The sequence below is a fragment of the Sceloporus occidentalis genome, unplaced genomic scaffold, assembly GCF_023333645.1.
Source record: "Sceloporus occidentalis isolate IW3139 unplaced genomic scaffold, rSceOcc1.0.p SCAF_2, whole genome shotgun sequence".
In the NCBI taxonomy this organism is placed as follows: domain Eukaryota; kingdom Metazoa; phylum Chordata; class Lepidosauria; order Squamata; family Phrynosomatidae; genus Sceloporus; species Sceloporus occidentalis.
Window position 1 is genome coordinate 125,523,858 of NW_028316982.1, and position 27,891 is coordinate 125,551,748.

The following is a 27,891-nucleotide window of genomic DNA, read 5'->3' on the forward strand; positions in this document are numbered from 1 at the left end:
CAATTCTAAGAATTAGAGGGCTTTGGATGCATGTCATCTATCTATTCCAGTGCATACCTTCTTCTAGCTCCTTTTTCCATCTTAGCACTGTTTGTTTGTATGGATACAAACAGAAGACTGACATTTGTGAAGTAATATTTATAAACATTTTAGCTTTAAACATTTATTTTGACTTTTTCCCTTAGGCTACAAGAACGAGATTTTGAGAAGTACAAAGAATTATTTGAACAATACATGAAATTTGGCACATGTGAGTATTAACCTGGGATTGATTTTAAAATTCAGTTTGTCCAGTGTTACTGTGAGCTTCTAAAGTTCTTGCTGAAGAGCTGCAGCTCTCCCGAAATCCATAGAACAATTCCTGTCACATTCTCACTACTGAAATACCTCCCAGTTTACTATTTCCTCCAACATTCACTTCAAAAAGGAAGAACAAATCAGCCCTTCCTGGGGATGCAGATGAAATGAATAAGGACTGTAGTATATGTTGCTATGGCACTCTGGTGTAGTTTAGTTTCTCTCTTTCATCCATTTCAGTTTTGAAAGAAATAAGGAATTCCTTACTATGGATGTTACTTACTGAAATTCCATATTGCTTGAATAATCTTCCAAAATTATTTCAGGTACCAAAATTAAATTCAAATTATCAGACTACCTACCAAAACCCAAAATAACCCTTAAAAAGCATCGTCCATCCCCCAAAGAACTACTGAAGATAGACTTGGAGTTCAAAGCAGAGCACTTAAAGGTGAGTATATTTATTACAGTATAATTGAATTTATTGTGAAGCACATAAGTATTGTGATTCCCAGTGAGTGTCCAGGGATACTTAGGTAGCTGTGCAGCAGATGCACTACGATGAAGTCTTATCTAGAAGGTAGGCTTGGATCCATTGTACTGCTCTTGCACCTAGCCATTATCCCTTCTCAAAACAGAAAACTTCAGTGTCCCATGCATTTCTGACACAGCTGTCAGCTACATCCCTCTAATTCAGAGGTAGGCAACAAAAAACTGAAGACTCAATGTCAAAAGTCCATGGCTTTTGAAATGACTTCAGACTTCTGGCAATAGTAACCTGTTCCTTCTCAGCCAGCTTTCTTGCTAATGGCAGTTAGGAAGAGAAAACACAGGGCATGGCCTTATCTGCTTTTAGTTCTGACTTCACTCAGTGCAGGCATGCAGCCTTGGATGTATTCAAGGTAATGCAACCTTCACCAGAAAAAGCTCTAGTCAAGTCCCACATCCAGCCCTGATCTCAGTGAATGTAAAGAAAGCAAAGTCAGAGAAGAGATGCCAGTTCTGTCAGTATAGGAATCGTTAGAAAGAAGGGACATAAGTGAAGGAGACAGAATGTCAAAAGAAATATAATTGTCTCATTCAATCTATTCCAATGACAATTCGTATTTCCAAAGGTCACATGATCTCCATGAGCACTGCAAATTCTGCTGCTGTTTTACATTACATTATTAACATGATCGGCTCAGCCTTATTTTCCCTTCTGCCTGTGCAATGTTTTCCCTTAATGGGGAAAATCTCTGTTTTTGGAGTGGAAAGAGAGTCCTATAATGTCGCTGTTATGTTTCAGTAGTTAGAGCTAACATAATGTTTTGGCTTTTGTTTGGAGGAGTTGCTGAAACTACATGGCTTCCTACATCAGGGTGCATGCATTGCTATCACATTTGCCCTCTTCCTCATTCAGTCAAATGCACAGAAAGTCTGTTTCATAATTCCAATTGCAGCTTATATCAGGAAAGCAATGATTCAAGTAGTAACAGGTGCTCTGTGTCTGGGGAAAAAACTGGAATGGTTGGAAGTTTACCCAGCAATTGGGAATACAAAAGACATTCTAGGCACTGCTACCATCTATGCTTCCACAGATAGTGTCAGGTCTGGAAGAATTCCAAATAGCAACCCTTCAGGAGAAGTGAAACCTCACGCAGAACTCACCAAATACTTAATCTCTTACTTTACCCACAATAGTTCCATCCTGGATTAAGTTTTAGCTTGTTTATTGAAAAATCCAGACCAGAAACTTCTTCAAAAGTATAATACGTAGAGGTATGAGCAGATGGAAATAAGAGGTAGAGCTACATATGTGTCATCTCAATAGTGATGATGCTTTAGCACAGTATTTCTTAAGCCATCTGATATGGGGACCAGCAGGGTTTTCCATCACCCCAATGTGTTAGGGACCAGCGTTATATTTATGTTAATTGGCTGCAACTGCTTTTTGCTTTCCTGGAAACTTGTTACAGAATGGAAGCCAATAACTCATGGATTGGCACCAGTCTATGTACCTTGAATAGTGCTGCTTTAGCCTATTATTCTGGCTAACTTCCTTCACTTACTAAAAAAGAATAGAAAACCAACAGGAATGTTGTGGAGTCCGAAAGGCCAAAACTCATGGAATGAAACAAAGGTTCTCTTGCATCACCCTTAGTTCCCCCTGCCAAAAAGAACTGAACCCCTATAAAGCTATACCTGCCATATTCCACTTGCCCTGAAGACCTTCTTCCAAAATGAATGAATTTCTCACCAAAAACCAACAGGAAATAATCATGGAATCATAGAGCTGGAAGAGACCACAAGGACCATCCAGTCCATAGAATTATGGAATCATAGAGCTGGAAGAGACCACAAGGACCATCCAGTCCATAGAATTATGGAATCATAGAGCTGGAAGAGACCACAAGGACCATCCAGTCTATAGAATTATAGAATCATAGAGCTGGAAGAGACCACAAGGACCATCCAGTCCATAGAATTATAGAATCATAGAGCTGGAAGAGACCACAAGGACCATCCAAATTCTTGCCATGCAAGAACTCTCTATCAAAGGATACCCAACAGATGGCCATTTAGCTTTTGTTTAAAGACCTCCAAGGAAGGAAACTCCACCACTCTCCGAGGGAGTGTGTTCCACTGATGAACAGCCCTTACTTTCAGGAAGTTCTTCCTAATGTTGAGGTGGAATCTCTTTTCCTGTAGCTTGCATCCATTGTTCTGGGTCCTGTTCTCTGGAGCAGCAGAAAACAAGCTTGCTCCCTCCTCAATATGACATCCTTTCAAATATTTAAACAGAGCTATATCATATCACCTCTGAACTTTTTCTTCTCCAGGCTAAAGATCCTCAGCTCCCTAAGTAGTTCCTCATAAACCATGATTTCCAGACCCTTCACCATTTTAGTCACCCTTCTTTGACATGCTCCAGTTTCTCAGCATCCTTTTGCATTATCCTTTCCTTTCATAATTCATTTTTCCTCCCTTCTTTTTCTGCATGGTTTACACTTACCTACCTACTTCCTCACAACTCCTTTATGTGTGTGTGTGTGTGTGTGTGTGTGTGTGTGTATATATATATATATATATATATATATATATATATTCTTACTGCCTTCTATCCTTCTCATTCTCTGTTATTTAAAAACACCCTTCTTTGTTTTTCCCTCCAATATTATACTTCTTTCTCTTTCTCTGTTCTCTTTTGATAGATGGCTTTAGCATTGTAACTAAAAGCTTGACAGCAAAAATACTATTATTCTTAGAATCTAAAGATAAGACAAAGAAAAGTACAGTTGCTTGTTTATCTGGGAAAGGAACTCTGCATATGATTCATTGCCCTGTCCACCCAAGCAAAGTTTTTCCCTAGCATTAAGCCAGGGCAGTTAAAGCAGTCTCAGACTGGATTATTTCTGCAGTGTGTTTTGGACCACAGAATCATAGAGTTATAAGAGACTACAAGAACCATCCAGTCCCAACCCCATTCAGTGTAGGAAGACACAATCAAAGCACTCCAACAGATGGCCATCCAACCTCTTTTTGAAAACCTCCAAAGAAGGAGATTCCACCATTCTCCAAGGCAGCATGTTCCGCTATCAAACAGCTCTTACCATCAAGGAGTTCTTTCTAACATTGAAGTGGATTTTTCCCTTGTAGTTTGAATCCATTACTCTGTGTCCTGGTCTCTGGAGCAGGAGAATACGAGCTTGTTCCATCTTCAATATGACATCATTTCAAATATTTAAACATGGCTATTATGTCACCTCTTAACTGTCTCTTCTCCAAGCTAAACATAATCAGCTCCTTAAGCCATTCTTCATAGAGCATGGTTTCCAGACCTTTCACTATTTTGGTCACTCTCCTGTGGACATGCTCTAGCATGTCAACATCCTTCTTGAATTGTGGTACCCAGAACTGGACACAATATTCCAGGTCAGGTCTAACCAAAAGGTTAGTACCCAACAGGGTACTATATTACTTCCCTTGAATAAGACACTATACTCCTATTGATTATTGATGCAGCCTAGAATTGTATTGGTTTTCTTAGCTGCCACATCACATTGTGGATTCATATTCATCCTGTGGTCCAATAAGACTCCTAGATCCATTTTGTATGTAATGTCATCAAGCTAGGTGTCATCCATCCCATATCTGTGGACACAATAGTCCAGGTGAACTAGACACAGTATTCCAAGTGAGGTCTAACCAAAGAATAGAGTGGTAGTATTACTTCCCTTGATCTAGACACTATATTCCTATTGATGCAGCCTAGAATTGCATTGGCTTTCCAAACTGCCTGCATCACATTGATGACTCATGTACATTCTTTTGGTCGACTGGGAATTCCAGATCTCTTTTGTATGTATATCCATCAAGCCAGATGCCATATGAGCATTTAATTTTTCTGCCCAAGTGAAGTATCCTACATTTCTGTCTGTTGAATTAATTTTCTTAGTTGTGGCCTAGCTTTCTAATCTATTAAAGTCATTTTGATGTCAGATCCCATCCTTTGGGGTATAAGCAACCTCTCCTAATTTAGTGTCATCTGCAAATTTCATAAGCATGCCCTCTATTCTTTCATCTAAGTCACTGTCAAAGATGTTGAATAGCACTGGCCCCAGGAGAGAACACTGTGGCAGCCTGCTAATCCCATCTCTCCAGGATGAGGAGGAGCCATTGTTGAGTAACAAATCCACCTAACAGTCACATTGTATAACTCACATTTTACTAGCTTTGTTTCAAGAATCATCATGAGGGAGCTTCTCAAAGGTCTCACTGAAATCAAGGCGGGATACAGACCGCCCAAAAAGGGCGGTCTGCTGCCGCTGCCTTTTCCACCAGTGGGAAACCGCAGCGGATAAACCGTGCGGTTTCCCGCAGGCAGAAAAAGAACCCGCAAAAAGTGGGTTCATTTTCTGTCGCACTTGCAACACCCGAGTGCTAAGCGCCTGTCGCGTCAAAATGGTGGTGCCCATGTGTACAGGGCGCCGTCATTTTGACGTACGGAGCACATACTAGGGTTAGGGAGCGTCTGAATGGTGCACGCTCCCTAACCCTAGTACCGCCGCCACCACACCACATTTTGCCCGTCTGTAACGGGCCCAAGATACTCTATTTCCACCACATTTCCTTCATTTGCCAAGCTTGTGACTCTAAAGAAAAGAAAAGAAAAGAAAAGAAATAAGATTATTCTTTTTTGAGAAACCCATGTTGACTTTTTGTGATTATGGCATTCCTTTCTAAATATTTACAGACTTTCTGTTTAACGATATGCTTTAGAATCTTTGCTAGTATTGATAAGGGAGGGAATTGTTTGGGTCCTCTTTTTCCCCCTTTTTGAAGATGAGGACAATATTTGCCCCCCTCCAGTCTGCTGGGGCTTCTCTTGCTCTCCAGGAATTCTCAAACATTATTGCCAGTGGCTCTGGGATTCCTTCTGGCAGTTCTTTTAAAACCCTTGGATTTTGTTCATCTGGTCCTGGAGACTTGGATTAATTTAGATTAACCTTAGCTCAGTTTAGGTGAGTTTTAGCTCAGTTGAAAGTTCTTTAGATATCCATCCTAGTTTCTTTAGAAACATCTTTCTTCCTGATTGGAACTGTTTGAAATTGTGCTTTCAGTATCTCACTTTAAAGAAACTCCCATCCTTCATTAAACCTATTCTTTATAGTACTCCTGTTCATGGGATCACCACCAGTATTTCCCTACATTTACTGAAATCAGTTTTCTTAAAGTCTAGAATGCATGCCTGACTATGCTTGGCTTCCCCTTTCCACTAACAAACTGCAGGAGAATATGGTCAGTCCCATCTAAGGATCCCACCACTTCTACCCATTCAACCAGATCCTCACCATTGGTTAGGATCAGATCTAAAATAGCTGATCCCCTAGTTGCCTCTTTCACCTTCTGAACAATGCAAGATAAGTGAGGAATTTGTTGGACCTAAGATTTTTGGCTGAGTTTGACTTCTAACAAATATCAGGATAGCTGAAATCCCCCAATCTCCTTTCTGAATGTGTAGTCAACTGTTCCACAAAGTCCCCGTCCTCAGTTTGACTTGGAAGTCTGTAGTAGATCCCAACCACCACACCCCTGTTGTTTTTCTCCCCCTTAATTTTTGCCCAGATGCTCTCAACTTGGCTTCCAGGATTTAAGTCACAGATCTCTTCACAGGTGTACACATCCCTAATGTATAATGCTACTCCACCTCTCTTCCTGTTGGTCTATTTCTCTGAAATAGGTTATATCCATCTGTTACTACATTCCAATCGTGAGTTCCATCCCATCCCATCAGATTTCAGTGATGCCTATTATATTCTATTAGCTTTCCTGTGCTAAGAGTTCAAGTTCATCTTGTTTATTTCCCATGTTCTGTGCATTAGTACAGAGACATCTAATACCATGGGCCATTCCCCCATCAGCCTTTTAAGTTTTTCCCTCCAACTGTTGAATTCTTGTGCTATTTGCCTTGTTTTCTGTATAACATTTGGGCTATTATCTTGATGAACTCCAACCTGCAAGAATACTGTCTCCCTCCCACACATCACTCACTTTAAAGCCCTCCTGATTAGATCTTTTAGATACTTAGCAAAAACATTGCTGCTAACTGCAAGGTGCAACCCATCTGTTGCCTCCATGAAATTATGTGCCATGGTCCAGGAAACCAGTGGCTCCATTCACCTACCCAGTTGTTCACCTCCATTATTTTTCTCTCCTTTCCTGTCCCAAGCCTTTCCACTTGATGGACAGATGAAATAATGACCTATGCATCCAGATCCTTCAGCTTCCTATTTCAGCCTCATAATCCCTTGTGATATTCTGAAGGCTGTGCATTGAAGTATCATTTATTCCCACATGGACCAAAAGAAAGGGATAACTGTCAGTGGGCTTGATGAGTCTTGTCAGCCTTTCCATTACATCATGGATTTTTGCCACAGCAAGACAGCACACTACTTGAAACATCTTGTCAGTCCCACAAACTACTGATTCTGGACCACCACGTGCCTCCTCTGCAGTTTGGCAAGGGCCATTCCATGTTCCAAACCTTCCAAGTTCTCATGCTCATTCTGTGAGGAATAACACTGCTGCTCTTCTTGCTTCCCCTCATTATTACTGATAAGGGAGAGAACTTCAAATAGACTCTGCAGCTCCAAATTCATAGAATGATCCCTGGCCTTTCTCCTACATGCCACATGCCTCCAGCTGTCCTTCCCAGTGCATGGGAACTGACCTCCACCCCAGATATGTCCCCTGTGTGTTTCTCAACTAAGATAGTCTTCTCCACTCTGTCCAAGAAATGCTCATGCTCACTAAAATCCTGCAGAGTGGATAAACGGGCCTCAAATTCCTGGATCCTTTCTTTCAACAGGAGAACCAACTTGCATTTGGTACAGATGAAGTTACCCACATCATTCGGCAAAAACACAAACATACCCCAGCTGTTGCAGGTGATTGCAGCAGCCCCCTCACTGTCTACATTCAGAGAAAGAGAAAAAGCAGAACTGGAATTCATCTACAAACTATAGTCCCTCAGCAATAGATTGAGCAAAGACAATGGTTTCCTGACACACTACAACACTATCTGACCCCATCCTCATGGAGGTGCCCTACATTCGTCTATTCCCCTCACCACAGGCTAGTCCCATTGGAAAACTGGATCTGCAAGTTCATCTCCATGCACAAAGGATTTGTAATTTGAACTGACATCCTCACATACCAATGGCATGTCTGTACCTGGCTTCCACTCCACCAAATGCATCTGAGGAAGTAGATTGAAGTCTACAAAAGCTCATGCTGCCAATTTCTTAGGCCTGGTATAGATTGGTGCTTGGCGCCAGCCTGGGCCCAATTGTAGGGCTTGGGTGAACGGAGCACCCACATGCTCCCGAGCCCTACCACGCTGTCAGGGCGCCATCATGACTCAGCGCCATCCACACGAGGGCCGCCATGATGATGTACGTGTAGCGGCATGGCCAAATGGCACTGTGCCGCGTGTATGTCTACGGTGCACATGAGGGTGCCAATGGGACCCCGGACGCGTCCCAGAAAGAACCCAGGTTTTTTTTACTCCTCACGGAGGCTGCGACATTTGGTTGGTGTGGCCTCCATCCAGGGTAAAAAGGGTTTGTTCAGCCCCTTACTTCCATTTATTAGGTTTGTTAGTTTGCCCACTTCCATTAAATCCAGCAATTTGTTGATTCATTCTTTTATAAATGGTACCTTCCTGTTTCCAATATTTTGTGTAGATCCATCTTGCTGCTGTAACTATATAACAAATTAAAGTATTGTTCTCTCTTTCAATTTTATTTTCTAAATCTATCATGTTCAGAAGAAAGAGTTCTATACTATGAATACTATATTTGGTTTTAAAATCTTTTGCATCATCCCATTAATTGTTAGCTAATATTTCCTTGCCTTTCTACATGTCTACCAAAGACAATAGAAGAAACCCACCTGTTTTCTACATTTCCAAGATTTATTGTTTAGATTTTTAATATATTTTAACCAATTAGGCTAAATGATGTAGAGATGTATACCATCCATACTTCATTTTGAATATTTTTTTCTCAGATCATAGCAGCTGCTGACCTTTAGGAATGAGGATTAAATTACAATTATAATTAAAACTTGAAATGATAACCAGGATATTTTGAAATAAAAACATCATCTTGGGTATAATCATCATTTTAAGTACAGATATTCTTCCTAATGGGGATAAGTTCATTAATTTCAATTTTTCCAAATTATTTTTTTTATTTTCTATCCATGTTTTTTCATAATTATTTTCAAAAAGTTCTGAATTCTTCTTTGTGATATTTATTCCCAAATGCTTTATTTTCTTTTCACTTTTAAATCAATTTTCTCTAATAATTCCTGTTCTTCTTGTGCATTCATATTTTTGGTTAGCACTGCTGTTTTGTCCTTATTTATTTTAAAACCTCCATATGATCGAAATTCCTCTACAGCCTCCACAATCTTTGATACACTTTTTATCAAATTTCCAGGGGGGGAAAACAGATCATCAGCATATGCTTTAACTTTATAGTTTTGTCCTTTAACTCTAACTCCATATATTTCTTTTTCATTTCTTATTTTCCTGTTTAAAATCTCTATTATATTTAAAATAATAAAGGTGATAGGGAACAATGCTGTCTAGTCCCCTTTTGTATCACAATAAATATTGTTTTTCTTGATTGACTGTCACTTGAACTGTTCGTTTTTCATATATTTCTCTTATTCAGGATGTAAAGTTTTCACCACAGTTCTTTTTTTTTTTAAATAGCATTTCAAATAAAAAGTGCCAGTTGACTCTGTCAAGATTCTTTTTGCATTGATAAATATCATAGTCAATTTTTAGCCTATTTGTTTCCCAAAATAGTCAATCATATTTAAGACAATATTCCCATGTAGTTGTAGTTCTCATATCCCCATGTATTTGCGTCCCTGGTTTAAAAAAACCCTTAGCCTGGTCCTTATTAATTATGTCCTTTAGAATTTTCTTAAGTCTTTGTGCCAGTGTTGCCACAAAGATTTTATAGTCTGCATTCATCAGGGAAATCAGTTTGTAATTACCAGGTTCTTTGGGATCTTTCCCTACTTTATGGATCAGTGCTATATTTGCTCCATTCCAGGTGTCAGGTTCTCACCTGATCACTAACCCAGTATCCAGCTGGGAGGGCCTGTACCCATGTTGGGCCACTGTCATCCTCCAGCCAGGTTTCTGTGAAGCATGCCAGGTCAGCTGCCTCATCCTTGAGGAAATCGTGGATTGTGTGTGCTTTATTTTTAACTGACCTAGCATTATAGAGGTGCAAGGTGAGCTTTTGTGGGTGGTTTGGTTCACTCTCTAGGCTCCTGAGGATGGCAGGGTGACTGAAAGGTAAGACAGGTGTTAAGAATCTCTCTCACCTTCCCCTGTAACAATATGCCACCCTACCCTCACCATATCTCCTTCTGCAAGGACAATTCAAATTGCCATTTCCTTCATACATTACACTTTAAAATAGAAAATAAAAACTATAACAATTAAAAAACATTAAAACAGCTCTAAAAACTACTAGAAAATGGTTCCCAGTCTGTATATATATAGTTAGTAGAACTAAGTAGTTGGCTAGTCCAGCATAGTCCTACTCTCACTAAGATGATGCCTTATAGCCAACTAGATGGTACCAGGCTATGCTTCCACCACTACCTAGTCTTACAGCTGCCAATCACACTGCCAGCTGGTTCATTAGTATTATAAAAATACTATCAACTCATATGTACCCGATATAAAATATTTCTAATGTACAAATGGGGATTCCAACATGCAACACAACACAACACAGGACACGATCTAAAACTCTCAACTAGCCATTCCCATCACTTAGTCCTTCCAGCTTTGCAGCTACCATAAAATACTGTCCAGGCACCAAACAAGTGATGCCCCTTCAGGCGCTGCCTTGGGCTTCTGCTGCTGATATAGCCTGAAGGCCATGAACCCTGCAAGCAGTTGGTGTTTCCTCTAAGTAAGGTGTCTGGTCTCAGAGGTAAGGCTGGTGTAGTTCTTTTTAGCACCACCAACATGCTGTCTTGAGCTTCTGCTGCTGCTACAGTTTGCAGGCTATGCAGCTTAGCTCCATGTCATCCATCTCTGTCATCATTACTCTAATTAGGCAGATAACCATGGACACTGGACCCTTGAAGTGGGACTCTTTAGGGACCCCCTAGCTCCAGTTTCCCTATCCCTGGTGAGAAGGGTGATTCTTTTTGCCAGCAGCCACCTCCATTCCTGTTTGGGGGTCTTAGAGGATCCCCAAACCATCCTTGCTCATTCTGTCCCAAACCAGAAGTCTCATTGTTTGATGCCTTTGTGTAGATACCAATATTCCATTTTCCATATGATTATCTTGGAATGAATATATATGATGTTTAAGAGCCTTATCGCATGACAAAAGAAAGCCAAGATGGAGCAGCAGAGATCTGGCTTTCTCTTTGTCTTTCCACATGCTGTTGCAGCACTTTTGTTCTCCTTCCGTAGGGAGATGATTCTAAAGGTGTGCCTTTTGCCAAATGGATTTTGCCAAACAGAGAGGCATGGAGAAAGCCACTTTTCTGCTGCTCCATCTTGGCTTTCTTTTGTTAGGCGATAAAGCTCTACATCGAGGGAAAGATAGCTATTTTTAAACACACACATAATTCAAACAGCCTCTTCCCTATGCTGTATTATTTCTTTCAGCATATTTCCACAATGAACATTTTACAAAGTGCTTGACTGTTAATGGACATTTTTTCCTCTGCTTTCTTATGCTTTATCCTCAGATTTGCCATACTGTTACGCCTGTGAAGAAATACTATCCTGATGGAAAGATATTCCTTCTTTTCTTTCCAGATGGAACAGGCCAGGTTTAATATCCAAAGAAAAAAGTACTGAATAGCATGCAACAGAATCCACAAGGAAAAAAAGGAGATAAGTTTGTTTATTGGTCCAGCAATTTATCTTTTCATCAGTCCAACAAACAGAGAGTTTCAGCTTCAGATTTTCTGCTGCTGATTTCTATATATTGCCCCTGAAGGCCAGTGAAATAGCTACATAGGCCAAAACAAATTGGACTTCTTTCAAAATAAAATAAAGACCATCTACAGGGCCTTTGAAGACTTATCATCCCCACCCCACCATGAAACAAGTATAATATCCTGCAATAACTAGGATTTTAGACAGAATAATTAATAATTTGGAAGGGTGCATCCAGAATGATTAATAAAAACCAGACAGTCCTATAACCTGGCACTTTTCAATCAGTCTGGATGTTCCCAATGCTTTAGCACAATTTTTTTTCCTCACTGAGAAATCAACTGCTTGTTACTTTGCTATCCATCATTAATGAACCATTGCCACAAAACTACAAGAAAAGAGCAATAAATCCCAAGTAGATAGTGATGGGAGATACAGTGACATTCCCTCTATCATATCCAACTATTTTTTTCTGGGCTAACATATTTGTAAGAGAGTTCTGGTCACTGTATAATTGAAGCTGGTGACAGGTTTCCATCTTATTTATCCAACAGAAAAAAATGGTCAATATGGTCTCCCCCTCCTTTTAAGTTTACAGTCTTATTTACTGCTGTTATTTATTGAAGCTACATCTTTATGTCTTAATTCTACTACTTCCTGAAAGCCTGAAGTCTCTTCTTGTGCCATTTACCATTGTAGACACTGTAGAGTGGCAATTATGGGGTAAAATTTATATATTTGTTTTATAAAGGTTGGAAAGGTTCTTTTCATTGTCCAGATTATTTGAGAGACAGTATCACTCCATGTGAACTTGTTAGAGCCCTAAGAACTTCAGGAGGTGGCTTTTCCTTGGTCCCACCACCATCGCAGGCTTGCTTGGTAAGGACATGAGAGAGAGTCTCCTCAGTGGTTCCTTGCACCTTCTGGGACTCCCTTCTAAGGGAGGGGAGGCTGGCCCCCTTCCTCTTTGCCTTTTGATGGCAAGTAAAAACATTTTTATTCATGAATGCATTGTTAAAATCACGACAGGGTGGTTTTTATATTGGGTAGGTGTTTTAGATTATGTATTTTAACTTTGGATGTTTTCAATTTTAATTTTATACTGTTATTTTAATTGGTTTTTTAAAAATGTTTTAAAGTGTTTTTATTTTGTGAGCCGCCTTGGATCTCTATTTGGGAGAAAGGCAGCATAAAAATGAAACAAATAATAATAAATAAATTGTTTAAACTTGTTCCAGAAAAAATGTTACATATTTTTATTTTTAATAAATAACATTTAATTTTAAGAAAGAAAATCTTTGATCTTGATGCAGTGGATCTCATTGTTAACCCTCTATGAACAGAAAATATCTAATTCCATTTAAACCAAGGAGTGTGAAAGTAATTTCTAGATTTGATATAAACCGGCAGGGGCTTGGACTGTATGGCCCTTGTGGTCTATAATTCTATGATTTTATACTAAATAAATAATAAATAAATAAAAAGTTTATTTATATACCGCCTTTCCAGTAAGATCAAAGCGGTTTACAGAATTACAAAAAATACATAACACATAAATGATTAACATAAACAAATAAATAAATTACCTAAATAGTACATAATGTATACAAACTAAAATTCCACCCCTGATCCCTTAACTAAAATACACCCATCATTAAACATTAAACAAAATTACACAAACAAAGCAATATTAAATAAACTCAAGTAACAAACATAACATAGTACCAAGATAAAAAAGAAAAAAAATTAATAATACAAAATATAATACAAAGCATAACAACATATAACCAATTAACAATCATCAAATCTACACTAGGGAGATAAAAAGTTAAGTACATAAAATACATAAACAATTTACATAAACACATGGATAATAATACAAACTAAAATTCCATCCCTCATCCTTTACAATGCTCTCATTTATATACTTATAATAGGAATCTAGTAAAAAGATTTTTGTTGTTGCCATTGTTGGGTGCTTTCAAGTCTTTTCTGACTTACGGTGACCTTAAAACAAACCTACCAAAATTTATTCAGAGGAGTTTGTTGTTGTCTTAAATAAAATAAATAGCCTCCTTCTGAGGCTGAGAGCATGTGACTTGCCCAAGGTCACACAATTGGATTCATGGACAAGCTGGGAATCGAACTCTGGTCTCCAATGCTCAAGCCACTATGCCACACTAGTCTCTTTTCATCCTATATTTCAGAGATTTTATAAAATCTTACATGTTAATACTCTTGTAAGAAAATAGTTTTTTGTGGCACAGAATCCTTGTTTAATTTTGCAAAAAACAACAAACAGGAAAAAAATTAGTGTCTTGCAAGATAAGAGACAGCATTCCCTCCAGCCCTTATGACTAAAGTAATATGTGAAAAGCAATCAACAGATTATTGTTTAAAATTTTCTAATAAGGATTAACAGAACAAGTTAAACATTCCAATAATGCTAGTGCTAATGTAATTAGTTAATAAGTGGTCAATTTTAGCTCTGTATCTGTAAAGAATATTACAAAATTAAGATGAAACACAGCTCTTAAGATGTTTTATTTTCCTTAGCTCTTAATCAGCTATCCATCAGGTAATGTTGCTATCCTCATAACATATGTAAAGGACAGTCAGTTCACATACATAATCCTACGTGACAGCAGTTCCCATGAAGTTCAGGCATTCTTTACAAATCAGGGCTATGCAGCATGTTACCATCAAAAAGGAACTATATGGTAAGTAGTAACACAGCCTTCAAGAGCTCCTTCCAAATGAAATCGCAGTAATAAGTTTTTGTAAAAGAATTGTAATAGCTTGACTGATTTTTATATCATTTTTTAAACCTGAGATGTAAAATTTCATATTTCTAGACATAAAGATGTTCAAATCTTATTTCAATTGCTCAGAACTAGGTGAATTATTATCATGTCTCTCTTTCTCTTTCATACATATACACGCACACACAGATGTAAAGAATATTAGCAATTTTCTCATCCTCAGGTAGAAAGTGTGTTTCAAGGCACCCATCATCCACGAGTTCTTTCATTCCTACATTTTTGTATTGAAATCTTTTGGATTTGTAGACATACATGTTTTTTTAAAATTACATCCCTGAATTTAACTGATGACCAATGCGGTTAAATCTTGCATGCTGTTGTTGTTGCTAAGAGACTTATACTCCAAGACTGGAAAGATAAACATCTATTTTTCAATAGTCAGAAGATCTTACTGCTTCAGCGCTCAGGAAGATGTGCTTTATAAACATCATAATCTGGAAAATGTATTTTTGGAAATACAATCAGCACTTTTTTGGGGGTTAGGGATGCAAGACCCCTGCGAAAATGGGGGGGAAACCCGTGAATTAGTGGAGGAAGGCAGGAAGGGCATGTGCATGCTCCTCTTCCCCCTCCTATGTGTGCATGCTTCTCCTGCCCTTCCTTGTGCTTTAGCTGGCTTCCCTGAGTCAGCCATCAATTTTCAGGGGTTTGATATTCATGATCTGAGTATTCAAATACTGAAATATTTGCTCATATCCCCCTCCCCATGTTTTAGCCTGCTCAGGCAAGCCAACAAAAGCATGGAAGAAGGCACACCCTTCTGGACTGCTCCTTCTCTCCTGGGCTTTATTCCCTGAGGGTAAAAGCCTAGGAGGGAGGATGAGGAGGAGCGCATGCATGGACAAACTTGTGAATACTCAGATCCGTGAATGTTAAACCCGTGAAAGTCAAGGACCAACTGTTTCTGATTTATACTATGTAAGACTCTAGATGCAATTAAAATACTGAATGTATGTCAATGTCCGTAAACCCTGAACAGATGAAATATGAGTTATGATCCCTTAATATAGTATAAGTTTATTTTTTACCACTGCGATGTACCACAGATACCATGTGCCTTATAAGAATACAGGCTATTCTTTGTAAGTGATAATATGCAGAATGAGCTTAAGACTGTGTAATGTGTATGAAAGAAAATGTGACTAGGCTAAAAATGTCTATCTGATGTGGAGTGGGGGCGTAGGAGTGTGTACCTGTGTAACTGTGTTATTTTATTTACTAAATATGAAAGCTTAAGAGATTCTTAAAGGGATTGTTGATGTTGATTTGCCTACTAGACAGTATTGTTGTTTACACCTTTGGGAGATTCGGGGACCAAAATGAAGGGTTGCAGGGATGTGAATGAATTTCATAGATGGTTTTTAGGCAGGGAGTTAGTTTGCCATTGCTTTCTTAGAATATAGCCTACAGTACTTGGTGTCCTGGGTGACAGCCCTTGAGGTATTTAGAGTTTAATTTAGAATTCCCATGCAAGTGTCAATGAAGCTTTGCTTTATAGATCTGAGTGGATCTGGTGACTTCAAGAAAGATGCTTGTTTAAAGCTCCTTGAACTATGGTTTAAGAGCCATAGAATCATAGAGTTGGAAGGGGTTTCATGGGCCATAGTCAAATCCCCTGCTCAGTGTAGGATTTCTAGTTAAAACAGCCCCGGCAGGAAGTTGTCCAGCTCATTTTTCAAGATGTTCAGAGAAAAAGAAGCCCCCTCCCAATTTTTCTAGGCAATTAGTTCCATTGCTAAACACTATCAAGAAGCTGCTTCTATTGTTCAATTGAAATCTACTCTCCTGTAACATCAAACCATTAGACCTAGTCCTAACCTCAGGAGGAGCAGGGGGACAGAAAAGAAATGCCTGCCCACTCCTCTCTGTGACAGCTCTTGAGGTATTTAGAGTTCAGTCATGCTATCCCTCAGTCTTCTCTTCACCAAACTGAACATGGTTAGTTCCTTCAACCACTCCTTCTATGTTTTGTCTCTATACCTCTTAACAGTCTTGTTGCCATTCTCTGAACCTTTTCCAACCTTTCTATGTCCTTCTTAAAATTAGGCACCCAGTAGGATAGAGTCCTCCAGGTGAGGTATGATCAAAGGAGAAAAGAATGGGACTATTAGACAACTCTCCTTCATTGGTTTAAAAAAAACAACACAAAAAACAACAGAGATTGGGTGGCCACTTCTCCGGGAATTTTTGGCTGTGGATTTCTCATACTAGATGATCTTTGGGGTTAATAATAATAATATAATTTATTTATATTCCACCTTTTCCCAGAGGAATCAAGGCAGATTACAACAGAAATGAAATAAAGCAATCATCAATATTACAACATAGAATAAAAATACAAAGTACAAACAATAGTCACATTATACTGTCCCCTTACAACCCCCACCTTTATATAATAATAAAACACAATAACAGTTAAATTAGTTACACCATTAAAACAATTTAAACATGCAAAATGAAGTAGGACAACTGAGGGTGGACAAGTCTGTCCTTCTTTATCATCTTCCTCTCACCCAATCATTGCCAAGATGCCATATGTCCCCTCTGAGTCCCACATGGCTTAATGGAGGAAAGGCTCAGTGTGGAGGGAACGGCAGGCTCAGTATCCTTGGGGCTAGCAGCCAGCTGTAGCTTTTGCTTGATGGTCAGGGGATAAGAGAGAAGGCACAGTTTTTAAAGTCCAAGCCTCTCTCCCTATGCATTCAGCCCAGCTGTAGCTTTTGCCCAATGGGTTAATTCTAATTGTGTGATTGTATGAGTCTATGTTACTTTGCCTTTGTACAAATCATTTATAATGTTGAACAACACTGAGACATAACTCCACTGCACCCCACTTGCTACTTCCCTCTAGGATGCCAGAACCACGGGTGAGCATTCTTTGGGTTTAATCTATAAATCCACCTAACAGTTAAATTATAAAGCCTGTATTTCCCCCCCTGCTTATCTGGAAGAACATCATGGGGGACCTTATCAAAATCCTTAATGAAATCCACCCATCCATCAATTTATCTATATTCCACTTTTCTCCCAGGCTGGGACTCAAGGCAGATTATAAAAAGACAGAATACAATAAAACATACAAAAACATCAACTGCATTAAAAACAATTAAAATCTTACTTTAAAACAGATTACAAACACCACAAAGGGTTTTTTGTTGTTGTTGTTGTTCTTACAATCAGTTCCCAAAAGCTTGCTGGAAAAGAAAGACCACTGAAAGGAAAACAAAGAAGCCATCCTAAATTTCCTAGAGATGGAGTTCCAAAATGTGGGAGCAGCCACAAAGAACTCCTTCTCCTGTGTTCCTGCTAACTGTGGCTGTGGGATACAGCCAGGTGTCACCCCTCCAAATCTTAGATCTCCAACAGGCTTAAAGGTAAATACAGTGTGCCCACATCATATGCAGGCATGCCATATAAGCCCCATTGTTTTCAATAGGGCTCCACCATATATATATGGTATTTTCCTTACGTGGGGGGTCCAGAACAGATCCCCGCGTAAGGGAAAGCTGCACTGTATATGGTCTTTCAAATAACTTGAACTGTGTCCAGATACACTACATCTAAAATATGACTCTAAACTACCAAGACAACAGCAGTTGGTGCAGTCATGCTGGACACATGACCATCAGAGTAGTCCTCAAACAACACTGGCTCTTCAGTTTAGTAACAGAGATTAGCAATGCCTCCTACAGTTGGTTATGACTACACATTCATGTCAAGGGACTATCTTTACCTTTAACTACCAAGACTAATGTTTGTGTACATGTGTGTTTGTGTCTGGGGAAGGAGGTGTCAGACTTGGACAAACTCAGAATCAATATGCATCAAAGAGTCCAGTGTTTTGAAACAGCAAAAAACTTTATTGAATACATATAGTCAGAAATTCACCAGTCAGTGTTTAAGCCAGAACTGCCCCCAACAGCCAAGCAAAACATTAAAACCACAGAAGTCCAAACTTCACCCCATCTCCATTTGGTGCCAAAACTAGCATCCACCTCCATTTCCAATAGCTTAGTCCCCGCTACCAGCCAGCCCCCCTTCTAAACCTTCTCACCAACCCTATGTCTTTCAGACTCAGACAATTTCACCATCCACCCCCCTTGTTACTACCGGACACCAACCTGACGCAGCCTGCATCTCACACATTCCAAACATACCACTCTCAAAACTATCCAAACCAGCTGCACACATCCCATCCCCCCTATGCCAACCAGGTATCTACTTAGCCATAAGCCATAGCAACTATTAGCCTACCCATCAGTCCCAAGAAAGCAAGCATATAACATATCATTTAAAAAGAAAACATCTCCACTACATATTCAGAACTCTATTAACGTAAACATCCACCACAAATTCAGAACTCTGACAGAATCCATTCATGCATGATTCTGACGGAGGGAGGGAAGGTAGGATGGCATGACTTACTTTTAAGAAACTCATGCTGGCTTAGTAATCACTATTGAGAGGTAGTCCCATGGTCACCATGTGATCTTAATAATAATAATAATAATAATAATAATAATAATAATAATAAATTTATAGCCCGCCCAATCACAAGGAATCCGGGCAGGTTACAACAATAAAAATAAAGAGAAAAAAATAAAATACAAAAAATAAATAAAATACAATAGAATTAAAGAGAGCGAAGTGGGTACATTCACAGTTAGGCCTGATGGAAATCGGGCCTCTCTTTTTCACTCCCTCCCAGGTCTGATGATGACGGAATGGAGGGAGGGCTCTTCTTCTTGAGGCATGGATTTTATTTTAATTAATTTTAATTCTTCTCATTAAATTTAAGAGAAGAATTGGTGGACAGAGTGACGTAAGTCACAGTAAATGGGGAGTGGAACTAGGTAGGGAAGGCTTGCCAGAACAGATCCGTCTTAAGAGCTGTAAGAGTAGAAATGTTGCGGATCTCCTTCGGCAGGTCATTCCATAGCTTCGGAGCTGCAATGGAAAAGGCCCTCTGGGTGACTGAAGTTAGCCTAGATTTTATTGACTGAAGTAGATTCTTCCCCGAGGATCTAAGAGTGTGGGACGGACAGTATGGAAGTAGGTGATCCCTTAAGTATTCTGGACCCAAGCCATGTAGGGCTTTGAAGGTAATCACCAACACCTTGTACCTTGCCCGGAAACTAATTGGCAGCCAGTGAAGGGATTTCATGACTGAAGGAGGGTATAAACATCTGTCTTTCTAGTCTGACATTCTAACCAATAGGATATATTGGTTCCCAATATGCAACCAATTGTTTACACACACTACCAAAGTAGTTAAGTCTGCAAAAAGAAAAGCTGGCATTCTGCTCAGACATAAAGAAAGTAGGACACACTAAGTGCTTAAACTGAAGCATTTTGTTCAGGGACAAATATACACTGCACCTGTTACTTAGGTATACTGGAGAGTTTGAGTTTACTTTACATTAATTAATGTGTTTATCTTGATGCCTCTTGTAAATTGTGAAATAATCCTCTTGCAGAGTTAATAGTGGACAGGCAAAAAATATTTCTACTTTTATCTAGCCAAAAGCCATTTCTATTTTATTTATTTTTCTCTTTTGTCTTCTGTCATTGGATCCCTCTGCCAAAGAACATGTCACAGTCTGCCCAGTCATGGAGGATGCCCCTGAGCTTGTAGCCCAGCTTTGGGGCTTGTAATGTAAACTGTAAGCTATATTGGACTAAGTCCCCTTGAGGGACTGATGTATTTTGAGGTAGGTATAGCTGGGGAATTTGCTGCTATATTTGCTCTTCTCGCATCAGAAACACAACAGCTGCTTTCAATCTGCATTAATCTGGTTAATTTGAACAGGGTGAATCTGGACCTTTGCAATGGATCCTACTTTGATGAGAAAGAAATCAGACAGAAGCACTGGAATTGGTGGGACACCAACCATCATGTTCATGCACCTCCTTTCCAGCCCATTAGCATTCAACTGAACGCTTACATCCAGGTTAAAATTAAAGCCCAGGATCAACTCTTCCTAACATTTACTAACCTTCATCAAAGCCTGAAACTAAATGTTGGTGCAAGGCTAAAGGTAAGTACCTATGATAACGTTGTTTTCAGCTACACTGCCTTTTTTGGAAGGATGTGGGAGGCAACAGAATTTTGGCATTTGCTAAAATAAGAAGTTGCTTACAAATGGAAATCCAAAGAATTTAGGGGCACTGGCAGAAACCCAGCCTTGGGTGCCTGTTGAATTTCTTACCTTAGTAACACAGTATCTGCAGCTGGCTGGATAGTAACCCTCCCCACCTTCCATTATCCCAGGAGATTGAAAACTCCAAAGATCCAATTATATATTGAGCAGAATTGCATGGTAGTGGCCTTCAATAGAGATGGGGGGGGGGGAGTATCTTAGTGTTTAATTATCTAAAAACTGTGTGTGAGGAAAAAGTGGATGTTTTGGCCTTATTTCATTTCCGTAGGAGATACATAGGAAATTGTAAAAACTGCTTTTATACATTAGGACAGGCTTTCTGAACAATTCTCCAAGTCAGAAAGGCTTCATTCTTTCCCAAAGATTGGGAAAAAAACAGGAATCTTCCAATGCTCACACATTTTTTTTTAAAAAATCTAATGTCCTCTTGTAATGTTTTAAATTAATGTGCATTAATTAAACAAGGAGGCCAAGGTCCTGCATGGAAGATATAATTAAAATCTGTCTCCCAATCCACTCTCCCCAAAACCCACCTAAAAACTCTTACAGCCAAAGCAGTTCTATAGCATGGACAAATAGGGTGCTGAAGGTTTGCTGGTGAGAAGGGGTTGGCAGCAACACACTTTGGTGCACTACTCACAAGCATAGCAGTTGGTGTGGCTGCCTGGCTTTCAGCATGGGTTTTAAGGGGCATTTGCAGTTGTAGCAGTGATGCTAAAACCATCAATGTGAATAGCAAGATTTACAAGGTCGCAAGTATAGCTTATGATATCAAAATACTGAATAGCATGCTAGCAATAGGATGATAAAATGCAGACTTGCTTAATTCCCTTGCCAAACAGATGCCATTCTGCTATTACAAATTGTGTCCTGACATTGCTTTGATCTGGATTTCCTGCATAGCAGGGGGTTGGACTGGATGGCCCTTGCGGTCTCTTCCAACTCTATGATTCTATGATTCTTGTACAGAGCTAAGGATACACATGAGGACAATGAAATGCTATTTCACAGCCATTTCTTTTAATGAGATTCATATTTTTAATCATCTAAATAATCAAATGAGTTGCTATAATCTATAAAGCACAGGCTGATTTCCTGCTGAAATTTTTGCCATACGTTTGTAATATGATCTCTAGTGCCTCTTCCTTTTCTGAACCAGCGTGGACATCTGGCATATATGGTAGCAGTTGTTGTGAAATCCTGAGCATAACTTTGTTGCAAAGGAGATTAATGCAACAGTATTATGGGTACTACAATCCTGGTGTAGTCATCCTTTCTTGGGGGATTGGAATGTACAGTATATTAGTGTTTCCAAACTGTGGGCCATTGTTTTGTTTTCCCATATCTGTTGCCAGATTTGAGTTAGAACAAGAATAGATTCTGTCTCTCTAGCTTGAAGCAGTTCTTTTGGTATGCCATCTGTTCCTAGTGATTTATTTCTCCCAAGTGCTTTGAGTGCAGCTTCAACTTCACTTTTAAAATTGTGGGTTTATCTTCCAATAGTACTTCCTTGAAATAATCTGTTATCCTTCCATCTCTTTTATATAGTTCCTCAATGCATTGTTACTATTGTCTTTTTATTTCTTCTTAACCATGTAGTGTTCTGTGTTTTGAATGTGGGCAAAAATTAGGAAGATATATTACTTCTGGAATCATCCGACATGAAGGGCATTTTGGCAGAAATGTCAGAGCCGTAGTTAGTACCAATCTGTTGTGCTCTATTTTACAGTAATTGGAATTCATTGACAATGCTACTAATTCTGACACTTGCTATGCTGATGTAATAATCACCAGAAATGCAACTTTTAATGTCACCTCCATATGCCTAATTGCTAGAAGCCTAATTGCAAAGCAGGCTGGGAGAGGAATTCTAGTTCATTTTTCCAAGGAGGAAAGGCTGGTCTTCTTTGTCCTTGTGCTTCGTGAGATCTAAACTTTTAAACTTGGGCTGCTGCTGAATTTTTAATTTTTCTTGTATAGTCAAGGAGGTTTTGGAGAACAGAAGAAAAGCTGACCTGAGAACATTGTTGGAGGCAGGGCTCCTTTAATTTTCCACATTTTCTTTCCCCTTTTTTCCTTAAGGGGCTTGTGGGAACTGTACATAACTAGAGTCCCAGTTGATTGAGCTCTTTAACAGAGGCCCACAGGGGTTATTTACACTGGATTTTAGCAGGAGAAGCCCACAGTCTTGTTCAGTGCCTTCTTAAGACTTTTCAGTATGGACACTGAAGGCCCTGCTGAAGTAACCTGCAAGACTTGTGGGATGTTTGTATTCTTGCCTAGAGATGTGGGGAACTTCACCTGCACTAAGTGCAAGTTGGTGGCCCTCTTAGAAGTGAAAGTACAGCAGCTGGAGGCCCAGGTAGCTACACTTCAGCATCATAGGGAGCAAGAGGTTTTCCTGACCAGAACGGACCAGATGTTTCTGAATGGGAAACACACAGAGGAGGTTGGTGGGGAGGAGGAGGTCACTTCACATACTATAGAAGTAGATGGTTGAAGGAAAGTCACACACAGAACTAGGAAAACCAGGGAACGTTCTGGGAGATTGCAGCTACAGAATCAATTTGAATCTCTGTCTGTTATCAGAGATGATGAGGAAGAGCAGCAGGGACAGAGCAGGGGACCCTGGGAGTACCACCAGAGGGAACAGTCACTGCTAAGCCTTGGAGGAGGCATGTGGTGGTCGTGGGGGATTCCTTGCTGAGAGGCACTGAACCAGTGGTTTGCAGGCCTGACAAGATGTCTTGGGAGGTGTGTTGTCTCCCAGGGGCAAAGATCCGTGATGTGACAGAGAGGCAGACAAGGCTTGTCAGGCCCACTGACCATTATCCCTTGCTTTTGGTTCATGTGGGAACCAATGATACTGCAAGGCACAGCGTTCAGAATATCATAAGGAATTATGAGGCTTTGAGTAGGAAGTTGAAAGAGGTGAATGCACAGGTTGTCATCTCATCTCTTCGCCCAGTCGAAGGGCTTGGTCCAGGAAGGGAGAAGAAAATAGCGGATTTAAACAACTGGCTCCGTAGATGGTGCCACCAAGAATGGTTTGGATTCTTGGATCATGGACTGAGGTTCCATGAGGAAGGACTTCTGGCAAGGGATGGGTTGCATCTCACGCCAGTTGACAGAAATGTTTTTGCCAATAGTCTCAAGAATTTGATCAGGAGGGCTTTAAACTGAGTTATGTGGGGGAGGGAGACAGCAAGGATGGAGAAAATAGCCAAACTGACATAGAGAGAACAAGACAAACACTGCAAGGACCCAACAGTGGGGGGAAAATGTTTGCACAGGCAGCAAGTAAATGGAACACATGGTCTTAAATGTATTATTATTAACCTTTATTTATGAAGTGCTGTGTATCTACACTAATGCACAGAGTATGGGAAATAAGCAAGCTGAACTTGAATTCCTAGTATAACAAAGTAAATATGATATAATAGGCATCACTGAAACCTGGTGGGATGAGTCTCATGGTTGGAATGTAGGAATAGAGGGGTATAACCTTTTCACGAGAAATAGGCCAAACAGGAAAGGAGGAGGAATAGCCTTATATGTCAGGGACATTTACACCAGTGAAGAGATCCAGGACATTGATCCTGGAAGCCAGGTGGAGAGCATCTGAATAAAAATTAAAGGGGAGGGAAACAACAAGGATGTTATTGTGGGAGTCTACTACACACCCCTGAGTCAGATGGAGGAATTGGATAATGCCTTTCTAGAACAGATGACCACACATTCAGAAAAGAGAGATGTAGTAGGGATGGGTGACTTCAACTATCCTGATATTTGCTGGAATTCAAACTCAGCCGAACCCTCAAGGTATAGCAAATTCCTCACTTGCCTTGAAGATAATTTCATTGTCCAAAAGGTGGAAGAGGCAACAAAGGGGCCAGCTATTTTGCTTCTGATCCTAACCAACAGTGAATGGAGTGCAAGGGGTGGGACCATGTTCTCCTGAAGTTTGTTATACAATGGAAAGGAGAAGCCAGGCATAGTCAGACATGCATTCTAGATTTTAGGAGAGCGGATTTTAGTAAACTTAGAGAAATACTGGAGGTGATCCCATGGTCAGGAATACTAAAAGATAAGGGAGTTCAAGATGGATGGGACTTTCTCAAAAGGGAGATACTGAAGGCACAATTTGAAACAGTTCCAATGAGGAAGAAAAATGGGAGGTGTCTCAAGAAACCAGGATGGATAACTAAGGAACTTTCAACTGAGCTAAGTTTTAAACAGAGCATGTATAAGAAATGAAAAAAGAGGGAAATCACCAAAAAGGAATTCAAACAAATAGCAAGCACCTGTAGGGGTAAAATCAGAAAAGCTAAAGCACAGAATGAACTCAGGCTTGCTAGAGAGGTTAAAAACATTCAAAAGAGGAGCCCTGGTGGCGAAGTGGTTAAATGCCTGTACTGCAGCCATTCACTCAAAACCACAAGGTTGCGAGTTCAAGACCAGCAAAAGGGCCCAAGCTCAACTCAGGCTTGCATCCTTTTGAGGTGGCTAAAATGAGTACCCAGACTGTTGGGGGCAAATTAGCTTACTTGCTAATTAGCTTACTTGCTGTTCACCGCTATGATCTTTGGAATAGCGGTATATAAATAAAACAAATTATTATTATTATTATTATTATTATTATTAAAAGGGCTTTTTTGGATATGTCTGCAGCAAAAGGAAGAAGAAGGAAACGGTAGGGCCACTGCGTGCAGAAGATGGCAAAATGCTAACAGAAGATAGAGAAAAGGCAGAATTACTCAACACCTTCTTTGCCTCAGTCTTCTCAGAAAAGGCAAAGGGTGCTCAACCTGAGGATAATGGAGCAGAGGACAGAATAGGGGAATTTCAGCACAAAATAAGTAAAGAGATAGTACAGGAATACCTGTTTAACCTAAATGAATTTAAGTCTCCAGGACCAGATGAACTCCATCCAAGGGTATTAAAAGAACTGGCAAATGTAATATCGGAGCCATTGGCAATATGAGAACTCCTGGAGAATAGAAGTCCCAGCAGACTGGAGGAGGGCAAATATTGTCCCCATTTTCAAAAAGGGAAAAAAAGAGGATCCCAACAATTATCGTCCAGTTAGTCTGACATCAATACCAGGAAAGATTCTAGAGCAGATCATTAAACAAAGAGTCTGTGAACATCTAGAAAGCAATGCCATAATCACAAAAAGTCAACATGGGTTTCAGAGAAACAATTCATGCCAGACAAACCTGATCTCTTTTTTTGATAAAATTACCAGGGAATGCTGTGGATATAGTATATCTTGATTTCAGTAAGGCCTTTGACAAAGTTCCCCATGACATTCTTGCAATCAAGCTTGTAAACTGTGGGCTAGACAAGGCAACTGTTACATGGATTTGTAATTGGTTGACCAGTCAAACACAAAGGATGCTCAACAATGGCTCCTTTTCATCCTGGAGAGAAGTGACCAGAATAGCTCTGTCCTGGGCCCAGTGCTATTCAACATCTTTATCAATGACTTGGAGGACAAAATTGGCGGCATACTTATCAAATTTGCAGATGACACCACACTAAGGGGAGTAGCTAATACCCCAGAGGACAGGATCAAAATTCAAAATGACCTGAATAGACTAGAAACCTGGGCCAAAGCTAACAAAATGAAATTCAACAGGGAGAAATGTAAGGTATTGCACTTAGGGCAGAAAAATGAAATGCACAGATATAGGATGGGCTTCACCTGGCTGAATGAAACTACGTGTGAAAGGGATCTGGGAGTCCAAGTAGACCACAAGTTGAACATGAGTCAACAGTGCGATGTGGCAGCTAAAAAGGCCAATGCAATTTTAGGCTGCATCAATAAAAGTATAGTGTCTAGAACAAGGGAAGTAATAGTGCCACTGTATTCTGCTCTGGTCAGGCCCCACCTGGAATATTGTGTCCAGTTCTGGGCGCCACAATTTAAAAAGGATCTGGAGAAACTGGAGCATGTCCAAAGGAGAGCGACTAAAATGGTGAAGGGTCTGGAAGCCATGTCCTACGAGGTACGACTTAGGGAGCTGGGGATGTTTAGCCTGGAGAAGAGAAGATTAAGAGGTGATATGATAGCCATGTTTAAATATTTGAAGGGATGCCATATTGAGCAGGGAGCAAGCTTGTTTTCTGCTGCTCCAGAGTCTAGGACCCGGAACAATGGATGCAAGCTACAGGAAAAGAGATTCCACCTCAACATTAGGAAGAACTTCCTGACAGTAAGGGCTGTCCGACAGTGGAACACACTCCCTTGGAGTGTAGTGGAATCTCCCTCCTTGGAGGTCTTTAAACAGAGGTTGGATGGCCATCTGTCAGGGATGCTTTGATTTGGATTTCCTGCATGACAGGGGTTTGGACTGGATGGCTCTTGTGGTCTCTTCCAACTCTACAATTCTATGATTCTATGCAAGGTTGAGACTCTTAATGGCTCAAATGGTGTATTAGTCAATCTGTTAAGCACCAAATTTAGATCCCGGGTTGGAAATCTGTGTTGTGTTGGGAAAGACTTTATGGTTGTTTCCCTCAGGAATCTCTTAATGTGTGGATATCCTGAAAGCAGAACTCCTTCCAAGTCTAAGGTGACTGACAAAACTGATAAAGATAACAGAAAGCTAAATATTGCATTTTAGATCAATTGTTAATATTCACTGAGTTTCAAAATTAAGGCTATGTAGTTGGAAGAGAATAATACAGAGATGAGTGGAATCTTTGAATACAAATAATGAAAAAGAGGGCATTTATATGTATTTTTGGGGGATCACAGTTGGGTATGGGTATTTTGGTAATTTAGTTACTTGTATAAAGAATTAACTTGACGAGTAGCATGATAAAACATTAACTTTTCCTAACTGGGACTTTTGCAGTTGAAAGATCCAAACATGCTTCTGTTTCTTCTACATCCTGAAATGGATGGACAGCTAACCAATCACTCCAGGATTCTGCAGATCAGAAGGCTCTTAACAAACTTACAGAAACTACTGAAAACAGTATGCGCTATTCCTGCTGAACAAACTGATGACCTCTATCACATCATAGGAGAACTGTGTGACCAAATGCAGCAGCGATATAGAAGGTCAAATAAATCTATAAGAATCTGAGAAACACGTGTAATCAAGAAAAGATTATAACTTGCCCC

At 39.8% G+C, this 27,891-nt stretch overlaps 2 protein-coding genes across 2 annotated transcripts in view; both read left to right on the forward strand.

Moving 5' to 3' along the window:
• Positions 1-252, forward strand: part of LOC149318988 (uncharacterized) — a 65,099-nt gene extending 64,847 nt beyond the window's left edge. Inside the window, exon 9 of the mRNA XM_089508366.1 lies at positions 186-252. Within this exon, the coding sequence (XP_089364492.1) occupies positions 186-206 (21 nt within the window). The 3' untranslated portion in view covers positions 207-252. The remainder of the gene's footprint in view (positions 1-185) is intronic.
• On the forward strand, positions 235-27,853 carry ERICH6B (glutamate rich 6B). The gene is made up of 5 exons (XM_089508367.1): positions 235-250; positions 624-748; positions 14,330-14,493; positions 20,405-20,633; positions 27,620-27,853. The coding sequence occupies exons 1-5, from the start codon at positions 235-237 to the stop codon at positions 27,851-27,853; spliced, it is 768 nt and encodes a 255-aa protein (XP_089364493.1).
• The last annotated feature ends 38 nt before the right edge of the window (positions 27,854-27,891 follow it).